This window comes from Lactuca sativa, chromosome 3 (genome assembly GCF_002870075.4).
Source record: "Lactuca sativa cultivar Salinas chromosome 3, Lsat_Salinas_v11, whole genome shotgun sequence".
NCBI lineage: Eukaryota > Viridiplantae > Streptophyta > Magnoliopsida > Asterales > Asteraceae > Lactuca > Lactuca sativa.
The window spans coordinates 204,405,329-204,416,606 of record NC_056625.2 but is presented as its reverse complement, the minus strand read 5'-3'; the positions used below and the strand labels follow the sequence as shown (position 1 = coordinate 204,416,606).

Here is an 11,278-nt window from a genome sequence, read left to right as displayed (position 1 = left end):
CAACGTAGGTTAAATTAGGGTTTTATGACCAAAATCTTATGCATGGCTCAAACAAATCACCAAACTTCAGATCCAAACCATAAACTACTTCAAATGATCTAGAGATTTATAAACTTGCAACATTTATGAAGTCTTACCATCCCATCAAACAAGATCAAGAGGAAAATGAGACAAAATATAAGATCTAGCACTCTGTAATAAAAAAAAGTGGAACCTTGAACACTTACAGGAGTCCAAAATTGAGCTAGGAAGGGAGATAAGGACTCACTTGCTCATCCTTAGCTTACTCCTTCTTGCTTCTTCCTTCAAGACCTCTCAGAAGCACTCAAGAAAGCTTCAACAATGGAGGAAAAGGAGTTAGGGTTTCTTCCGAGTTTAAGAGGGTGGTGGAGGCTGGGGTTGAGCAGACCCTAGACTCCTCATTCCTTTAAATATGTGCAAAACTCGAAAAAAATAGGGTTTAAGACGTCAGCGGCGGCTACACCGTGGCCTTCCTTGCCATGTCGTTGCGAGTTAAAATACCCATGGCTGGAAAATGCATCGCCACATCGTGGCCATCCTTCCCACGCCGTGGTGACTCATCAAACTTCAAATCTTAAATTAAAATAAAACATACCTCAAAACCGGATCTTAAACTTGAGGAGAATAAAGGTCTAAGTTTGGGGAGGTTTTATAGGTGCATTTTATGCACCTATTTTGCACATCTATTTCTATATTTTCATTACATTCTACTTCATAGTTCTTGCATTTAGTTAATTGTTTAGGCACTTGCATGTTTTATTCGGAATGCATGGTATTTCCCTATTTTTTATTAACTTTGTAGGCAAGATGGAGCTTGGATCATTGGAGCATGAAGAGAAGATGGACCGGTCATGTCATGGAAGAAAGCATGAATACATAACCTAATACGTTTCATATCGTCACGACAAAGGACTATCTTTGAAACACGGGCCGTGTCATACTGACATGTGTCGTGTTTGTCCTTTTTATCATATATTTAAGCAATATGACTCGTTGTGAAGCTAGACCGAAGATGAAGCCAATTCTGAAAACTTATTGGAGTTTTAGCAAAAAGGTATGATCATGCTGAAAGCACATGGTTGAAATGTAAGGCATGCTAAAAACACATGGGTAAAAAGGCATGGTCATGCTAAAAATGCATGGTCTTATGGTAAGCACGTAAGCAGTTAATAAAATAAAGGAAGTTGCAATTTTTCATCAGAGACAATTTTGGGAGCAAGTTTTGGCGATTTTGGGAGATTTTTGGGAGTTATTGAAGGCTACTAATCATTGCAAATGTTTTGGATTTCCATTTGTAAAAATTAAACACTTCCATTTCCATCTTTTTGTTGGTTGATTTGTTCATATCCATGTGTGGCTAAGAAAACCTAATTTCTAGCTCTTGTTCAAAACATGTTTATTGCTTAACTTGAAGCATATGGTTTGATACTTTATTTATGATTATATTCTACTGATTATGTTCTTGTTTAAACTAGAATCCTTAAATTTGATTTATTTTGATTGGCCACTTATATGAATTAAATTCTTGTGTGGTTAATTTACTTTCAGGGCACCTACTCATTCTATAAAGTTAATGTTGGGTAACAAACAATAGGCTTTCTTATTGTAGAGCATATATCACATGTTTTCACACTTCCGAGTGTATTAGAAGAAATGAACATTGTTGGGAAGCTTGTACAAAATTAATGTAGTTTTTTAGCATGTTTAGATTGAATTAGTAAAGCTAGGTCTAGTTAAAGATTGTCTTTTGGTTAGATAATTTAGCACACGAGGGGTATTAGAGCGTGTTAATATCTTTCAGTACCAACTTAGAATTGCATTCATGAATTACATCAAGTCACAATAATGTTAAATGACAACATTGATAACCAGAACTAGAACAGTTCCAACAAATTGCTTACAAATTGATTTCCTTTTCTGCATGTTTTCATAGTAGATTGTTATTTTCATTATTTAATTTTTGCAAACAAAGCCCCCTTTGTGACCAACGTACCTTGCGCAAAGAGGTATGTATTTTTATCTCGTGTCCCTATGATTCGACACTGCATGTCTTGTACTACTATTTAGTGTCTTAAAGTAGTGTATTTGGAGTCTATTGTACCCCTATTATTTGTTGGGTTTGACACACCTATTATGCTCGCAAATAAAATAGCAGTCGCAGACCACGATTTGAACTAGCGATTCTCGCAAAGCATAAATCAAAATGATGTTTTATTTAATTTTTGCTTCAAAAGAGTCTTTTATATATATATATATATATATATATATATATATATATATATATATATATATATATATATATATATATATATATATATATATATATATATAATCAAGATTAAATTAAACAAATAAAAAGTATAGTACAAATAAAAACAATTAAGGGTCGTAGTGGAAAATAAAATGAAGGATATGGATTTCCAAATAAAATATATAAAAATCAAAACAAGAATAAGATACAAAAGCAAAATAAGGAAAGAAAACAATCACAATTAAGGGCATCTCCAACCCATCTCCAAACTCTATTTTTTCCTCATTCTTCTCCAACTCTACCCCATTTTCACCTCCATTTTTAGAGATATGAATAGTATTCCCTCGTATTTGGGGGAATACTATTCATATTTCCAAAAATGGAGTTAAAGTTTGGTTACCAACTTTAGTCAATTTTCATTTTTATTTTATACATTTCTAGTTTATTTTATCTACTAATATTAATTTAAATGCAATATTTATTATACATTTCTAGTTTGTTTTTTCTACTAATTATAATTTAGATAAAAATATGATCGTAATCTTGATATAATTATTATAAATATAATCTTATTTATTTAATAATTATTTTTAATAAAGTAATAATTAATTTAAATTTATTATATATAAACATTTTATGTATGATAATATACTTCGAAATATTTTTCTACTGAAAAAATATAATATATATTTGTTAAAATCTAATTAGTAGAGGTGTGTATGTGACAATATATATAAGTTATAAAAATGGAATATTTTAGGAATATACTTTTTGGGGTAAAATATAAAAATGAACGAGAGTATGACATGTGTGAAAGAAAAGAATTATATTTATTAGAGTATATATCATACTATATTATAAAAGAAATCTCATTATGTCTAAAGATAAATTCAATATAATAATATTGTTAAGACTAAAATCCTTATAGATCGAATAGATTCTGAACAAGTATAATATGAACACGAAGTAAAGGAAGAACACAGGATGAATCAATAAGGTGTCGAATGATTAAATGGCACAACCTCAGAAGAACTCTAATAAAGAATTGCTACTGTAGAGGTGTGCTAGGGTTACAATCAAAGTAATCAGATCGATTCAAACTATGGTGCATGCATGCACTGTATATACTCTAACCCTAATTAATGACATGGCATGGACAGGCCCAATACCGAATACAAAAGGACTAATTAAATAAGCCCAATGACACAATCTATTATACCCAACAATCTCCGTCTTTGCGTCAATTGAGGCGATAGATGCTTCACTCCTATGTCTTCTTGATCGTCTTGAAGAGCTTAGGAATCAAAGCAAGCAAAGTCCTATGAAACAGGATGTACCACCGAATCATGTCATTAAAGTTCCTCTTCACAACTTCATCATTCAAAGTACACTAGTTAACAATCTACAAAATATGTTCAAGATAGGATGTGGAGAACAAGTGTTTATCAGGCAGATCGAAAAGACATTTCTGAAAAGCTCCAGGAACATCAGTTCCTCGTTGAAACATCACAGTTAAGTGTGTTGAATCAATCTTGCACATACTCATTTCGCTCATATCGCTTACTTTACCAATCGGATTCACTGAAGGCTTTCGCTTCAGAACTTTAGCAATCTCCACATCAAGCTTCACTACTTCGTATATATATGAAGCCAGCATTTGCTTCAGATGAGCCGGAATAGGTTCGTATTTTTGTTTTTCACCCAAAAGAATGTTGAGCAATAGAATCCAATCGTGTGGATTAAGGTTGGGTAAATCAGCCAGAATGAACTCATGAACCGTGTTTTAGATCCCCTTGTCGCCTTGAATTTTGCATTGACGTAGCTTCCTGTAGCATATAGCCCTATGACCTTAACTGTAGTTATTTTCTGAATGTTCCAGATCAAGTACTGAGGTTTGCCATAAGTGAGATAAAATTCAATCAAGGCTTTATCCACATTCATGTTTGGTGAGGGAACATCTGCAATGGAATCAAAGCAGTGAAATACAAAGCCCTTTTCGTTATTAGCATGTCAAACTGATTATCCCTCGTGTTGGCCATATTGAACGAAGTCATCGGCTCTAACCAATGAACACTAGGGAATTCAACCGCTTCATACATTAGTCGCTCCAACGTCCACAGAGGAAGGAGCGTTTTTCTACATTCTAATACATCATGAGCTTCCTTCTCTTTTCGTTCTTTCTCTTGCATTTCCCCCATAATGCGTTCATTTTCATTAACCTCATGTTCTCGTGACTTTCATTTCAGTTGAGTTTCTTCAGTTTCGTCTTCTTCAACGTTGACACCCATTGGATCTTTTCCTTTAGAACCCGAAGCTACATTAACCTTCGGTTCTTTTGACTTTGGTTTTTCCCCTGCCTTAGCGGCTTTCTCTTCACCCCCTTGTTTCAGAGGGATAGGGGCCTCAGGAACACCTTCGAGCCTGTTCAGAATAGCAAAGGCAGGACGTAGCTTATCAACTAAATTTCTTCAAATGGTGATGGTCAAGACTGATCATGTGCTTCAATGAGATTGGATAGCAAGGAACTAACGTCATTGATGTAGGACTTCATGACTGCTCGTTTAGACTTAAGCTCATCAATTTCTGACCTTGCTTGCTTAAGCTTCAAAGTTTGAGTATGGACTTGTGTGGTAGGAAGAGTAGGAAGAGCAACGTCGTCCATAATCTTGCTTGCAACCGCCAAATCATCTTGAAACTTGGTAAGGCTTTTAGAAATAGGAGAGTGAAAAGTGGTATTATCTTCAGAGATACCTGAGCGAAGCTTTTCCAGTTTCTCGCGTTCAGATCTTAGCGAAGCATGGAGCTTTGAAATGGCCTCATTTGCCTTGACAGTATTACCTTCAGCAGTTGTATTGAGATCTGTCATGAGCACTTTTGATTCTGAGATTAGTTTATTGACTTTTTTGGTCGCTTGCTAGTTTAAGAGGGTGGAATCTTCAACTGCTTTGTTCTCTTTCTCAAGGTTCGCCACATGCTCCTTGACCAAAGTATCGAGCATATTTTTAACCGTGGCTTCAGAATATGCGTGGCTCGTGGAAGCAATAGCAGAAGCAAGAAGTGTATCCAGCTTAGTGTTCAGTTCCTTGAGATGCCTCTGAGTGAGATAAGCATTGTCATCACTGTTTTCTTGAATGGAGAAAGGACTGTAATGGAATGTATCAAAATCCAGTCCATCACCACCAATATGGTCTTCAAAGGTGTGACCAGGCTGAGGGGAAACAGGAGGTGTGGTAGTAGAAGTGACAAAACCTAAAGTATTTGCCCCCGTATCAGATGTGTTAACATTAACGAGAGGTTCGCCTGTGGTAGTGGTTGTTGTAGTGTCAGTGTAAACAGGTGGGGGTTGGGTAGTAGAAGTAGGTGGTGTAGAAGTGGCAGGTGATGGTTGAGAGGTAATTGGTGTTGATTTTGTAGTGACAGGTGGTGGACATGGTGCGATTGTAACTGGAATAGTAGTGTGAGTAGGAGAAGGAGTTGGAGTTGGAACATAATGTTTTAAAGGTACCTCTTGTTACGGAGAAGGTGGAGGCGAATCACCACAAAGTGAACCCTCAGATTGAGAACCTTCACTTTTGCTTGATTCTACTTCAGCTGTATCAAAAGGAATGTACTCAGTATCGCTTGTGGAAGATGAGTTGGGTTGTAGAGTCATCTTTCTGAGCTTTCGCTTCTTAGGAGCGGAAGGAGTTGCACCTTGATTTTTTTCGCTTATTAGGGGTTGGAGCTAGAGAAGATGGAACTTTTGGAAACCCTTTCTTCTTATCTCCCTTCTTGCCTCTGTTTTTGGGTTTATCAGCCTTGTCTAAGGAGCGTTGCATCTCAGAAGTAAGCTCCCTAGGACCTGAAATAGGTTGCTTCTTGTACTCAATGATAATTTTGCTAGCCCCAGAAACACACCTATACATGGTCTCTAGAATAGACCCCACAAATATAAACTTCGAATTATCAGCGATGATAATCTTCATAGTGTGGAAAGTGGAAATCGATGACATTAATGAGTCCACCATCACCGGAACACTCAATTTATCCATTGCCCACTGCACCACAATCGTCCAGAAATGAGCGTAAGAGATCTCATTGTGTCGAGACGAAGAATTCATACTCTGCATCAATTGAGCCCAAAGAACCCATAATCAATGTTAATCCCATGGTAGAGGCCATATAGGATTTTCATGAATGGCACAGTCAGATCTAGTTACTCTCTCAGACAAAGCTTTGAAGAGAATAGTAAATAGACCATTCCATTAGGGTGGAAGACATCACTTCTTGAACTTGGTGATAGTGGTGAGAAGATCAATATACCCCATTTGGTAGAACATGTCGAAGATCTGGGCAGTAGAGACAGACTCCGGATTCACCATCGAATCGACATAGGTTAGCTCTAGAAGAGAGCAAAACCTAGTTTTTGAGACTGGGTGTTTCTTATCAAGAACTTCAAAGATGATCTTTTACTCCTCCTTGGCATACTTGGCAGATGAGAAGGCCTTTGACAACAAAGACATTGGAACACATTCAACCTTGGTTAAGGAAACAACCAAAGGTGAGTACTTCAAGCACTCGTCAATGGGAAGCATGTATGCGTCATACTTGAACATATCCAAGTCGAGCATTAAGTTCTGGTTGGGCTTGATGGTGAGGAAAGAAGACCGAGCAGTGTGTTCTCGAACAGATGATGAATCGGCCATTGTTGCAGGTTTGTGAAGAAGAAGATGAACCGTAAGAGAAATCGCCTTTAGGTTTCTTGAGAGTATTGAGAGTGCTAAATAAAAATAAGGGATTTGTGAAAACCCTTTATACGATTTACCAGGAAAGATAAAGATCTTTGATGACGATTGCGTGATTTTCTCTGAAACGACGCTTGAAAAAGTGCCATGTGACAACTATTACTCCGAAAAAGGTGTCAGTCGACGTGATGATAGGAAACGTTTCAAATTCACACGCCTTTTAGTTGGAAATCTTATCGATTCATCTACCTCGTCATATTTTCCCCTAACGCTTCACATTCCAATTAAATAATTTGAGCGCCTTTTGCTTTTTGAATTATAAGACCACCATAGCATCGAGGAACAAAACTGTGAATCTGAAAAATACCATAAGTATCTCAAACTAGATTTTAGGAAAATCATAAAGATCTTCGTGCAAGATTGTGCCAAAGAAAAATAAATAAAGCAAAGTATATCTGTGGGATTTAGTGATGTCATATATGACACGAAACTGAGGATCCGGTGCACGAATCTCTTCCTTCAAAGTCTAGAGAGACTGAGAAGTGTCTGTGTGGTTTCCCATTGAAGTAGGATAAAATGTTTGTTAAGAAACATTGAAAGGTATCTTTTTAATTTAGGCTGGGGGTGGCTTTTGCTTTCAACAAACTAAAAACATGATATAAGACCGAAAGTCGGATGAAGTACTTGTTGGATTAGTGTTTAAGCCCGAAACCATATTTGGTAAGTACTTGACCCGGTTGTGCATGGTCCTTTTGGGTTGCCTTCACCAAAGCAACTTGACTGGAGAAACAATAGAGAAAGAGGTTATTATGATTTATTAATATATTATAAGAATGATATATTAAAAGAGAAATCATATTTGTTTAATTAATATTGGTCAATAATTAATTAAGAATTAATTTTGTGATCAAAAGTAATTAATTAAACTAGAGGGGCTGATTTGTAATTATGTGATAGTTGCAAATTAGGGCAATGGATGCCCTATGGATAGGGTGGACGAATTCAAGGTGATAGGACCTTAGAATTCGTCCAAGGATAAGGCTTCTAGACTTATCTTATGGGCTGCTTGGTGGGCAAGCAACCAGATAAGGATAAGAACTGAAACCCTAATCTCCACCCTATTTAAGGACCCCTTGGATAAGGGAAATTGGGGAATTGATCCCTTGAAGAACTAGAGCGGATTTTCTACCTCTCTCCTCTCTCTCTCTCTCTCTCTCTCGTGCCTCTCCATTTGCTTTTGGTGTTTGTGAGCCATTAGAGGTACTACACTTGTAGTACTTGCTTTCATAGACAAGGAGATTGAAGATTTGAGTTGTTATTACAATATAACAACAAGAGGTATGTGATTCCTTCTACCATCTAAATTTCAAAATACCTAGATGCATGTTAGGGTTCTTCTTGTGTTCATAATGTTGTGTATCTAATAGTGAAAACATTGATCCAAATCTAGGGTTGCATGCACACATAGGATTGTTTGTATAAACCCATCAGTGGTATCAGAGCGTATGGTTATTTGTTTTCAATTAGAATTATACAATTGTATCAATTTGACACTTTAGGGTTTATGGCCAATAAACCCTAGGAGGCAAGGATTTCGAAATTAGGGTTCTTGAACCCTATATTTCGAAAATTGATAAGGGTTTTTTCAAACCCTTTTCTTAGCCACCAAGATTTCGAAATATAGGGTGTGCAAACCCTAGGGTTTTCGAAATTTGCCTCCTCCCCAAGGTAAGATCCTAATTTTTAGGGATTTGGATAATCCCATATCTTGTAATTATCTTTTAAAGTTTTAAATATGGTAATTAAAGATTTTGAATTATCTCATCCCATATTTTCGAAATCTAGAGGGATTTATGGGATTAGGATAAATTAATTGTTTAATTTAAGGTAATCCTTTATGATTTAATAATTCAAATTACTTGTTTAATTTAAGGATAATTATTAAATCAGAAGAGTTTTAATATTTAAAATTTTAATTTAAAAAGTCTTAAATTTCGAAAATTTTAAAATTGAAATTAAAACCCTAGTATTTTGAAGTGTTTATAATACACCCTATACTACTATATTATTACAAGATTAATATATATATATATATATATATATATATATATATATATATATATATATATATATATATATATATATATAACTAAAATGCTAGTCTTACCGTTAGTAGGCCTCATTCACGAAGCCGATCTATAAGGGGGGTATAAGGTTATGGTCTATAAAATGGCCATTTAATGGGTATCCACTCTTACCCACCACTTCCTTGATTGGTGGAGGGTCGTTAGCCGAACGGGTAGGATAGGTCAATCCTCTCCTCATTAATAAGTATAATGAATCTATATAAAGTAACTAAACGTTTTTAAAAAATTCTCAATCTTAGTTACTTTAGGCAAAAGTGAATAGATGCAATCCCATGAAATTACACTTTGCACCCTTACTAAGAAGTTAGTGGAGCGTGTGTGGTTAACCGGCACACTAATTGGTTCTAAGCAAAAGTGGAAAAGGGTGACTCATTGTTTGTCATAGTTCGATGGAGCGTGTGTGGTTAACCTACACATCGAATAGGTGACTGTAACAATGAGGGCACCATGTACATTTGCATGGTTATTCACACCAGCTTTGTGATCCTCGGCATCCCAGTCACAAACTAGAGGGGCATATCGAGATTTAAACATGCCATTGAAAAATTCAGTGAATCTCAAATGAATCTAGGAATTTTCGATACATTTAAAACTTAAGCCTTTTATGTTTTTCATGGTGGAAAATTAGTGAATCGTCATTCACCTACCTCCAAATTATTTGCATAGTGGATTACGACATCCCTTTTCTAATGTGTAAATAATGTTGTTGGATCCTAGCCATATATTCTCATTTTGGGTGTTTAATTAGGGATTCTATTCTAATCAAACTTTGTTCCTTTCTATTTGCAGATGTCTAACGCAAACGCAAACAACGCTGCTCGTGGTTCATTCTTGCTAATGAGCCTATGTCAAAAAGTGACGTTTGATGGATTGAATTTCAACGAATGGATAAGATACATTCGCATGATTGCTCGTTACGAGGACAAAGAATATGTCCTCGACGAAAAGCTTGAAAAGATCAATCCAGAAATCGCTACTCCCGAAGAAATGGTCGTCTTTGAGACCCACGAGCGTGATGCAACAATTGTTCATTGCATTATGTTGGCCACTATGAATCTTGAACTCCAAAAGTCCTATGAGGACATGTATCCATACCAAATGCACCAAGCTTTGCCGGAGAGGTACCATCAAAGCGCAAGGCAAGAACGCTATGAGATCATCACCAACATGATCACCGCTAAGATGGGAAGTGGAGAGCCCCTAACCTCGCATTTGTAAAAGATGCAGAGGTATGTTGATCGTCTTCGCTATTTAAATGTTAACTTTGGGGAAGACCTGGCAATCGACATCATTCTCCACTCCTTGCCCTCGTGCTACAACCAATTTAGGATGACCTACCACATGAACAAAGAAGAGGTCACCTTAAACAAACTCCAAGGGCTCCTAAGGACTGTTGAGAGCAACCTCAAGGACAAGTCTGTTGCATTAACTCCCACTCCACCCGCTACTCCTGTTTTGGCCATTGGGAAAGGGAGGGGCAAGAAGAGGAAGGCTGCTTCAAAGATCCACCACAAGGGAAAGCTCCAAGATGGTACCTCTTCAAGTGGAACCAAAGTTGGTTCTGCTAAGCCCAACTCAAACCCAAAGGAGGCGGAATGCCACCACTGCCACAAAATAGGGCATTGGAAGAGAAGCTGTCCAGAATATCTGCAAGCCATCAAGGATGGGAAGATCAAGTCGTCTTTCGTAGAGACTAAGAAGAGATAGGGATGTGGAGCGTAGAAGAATAAATCTAATCATGGGGAACAGAAGATCGTCGCTTGTCACCAAGATTGGAGTGTATTCTCTAGCACTTAGTAATTGATTAGGTTTAAATTTAAATAATTGTTGCTATTCACCATATATGGCAAGAAACATCATTTCATTTCATGGTTTGTTTAGACAAGGATTTAGATATTCGTTTGATAATGAGAAAGGTTCAATTTATGCTTATCTAAATGGTGTTTTATATTTTGAAGCATTGCCTTGTAATGGAATTTATGAAACTGTTATGGTTGTAGATAACCTAGGAAATGATGTATTGTGTGTGGATTTTTCCAATAGTATGGATAAAGCATGCTTGTGGCATTGTCGTCTTGGAGATGTCAAAAAAACGCATAACCCAACTCCAAAAGGATGGAGTGTTGGAGTCATTA

General features: G+C 36.5%; 1 protein-coding gene across 1 annotated transcript; it reads right to left on the bottom strand.

Moving 5' to 3' along the window:
• Nucleotides 1-5,186: 5,186 nt before the first annotated feature.
• Nucleotides 5,187-5,924, bottom strand: LOC111898148 (uncharacterized protein PB18E9.04c-like). The gene is made up of 2 exons (XM_023894065.1): nt 5,810-5,924; nt 5,187-5,716 (listed from the first exon to the last, which is right to left on the bottom strand). Exons 1-2 carry the CDS (start codon nt 5,922-5,924, stop codon nt 5,187-5,189), a joined length of 645 nt encoding a protein of 214 aa, XP_023749833.1.
• Nucleotides 5,925-11,278: the final 5,354 nt, after the last annotated feature.

Bases quoted from the DNA above. Each gene is read 5' to 3' on its own strand.
- LOC111898148 (XM_023894065.1), bottom strand. From the start codon at position 5,924: ATGACTCTACAACCCAACTCATCTTCCACAAGCGATACTGAGTACATT. The intron at 5,717-5,809 runs GTGATTCGCCTC...CTACTATTCCAG, and splicing joins ATCTGAGGGTTCACTTTGTG to TTACAATCGCACCATGTCCA.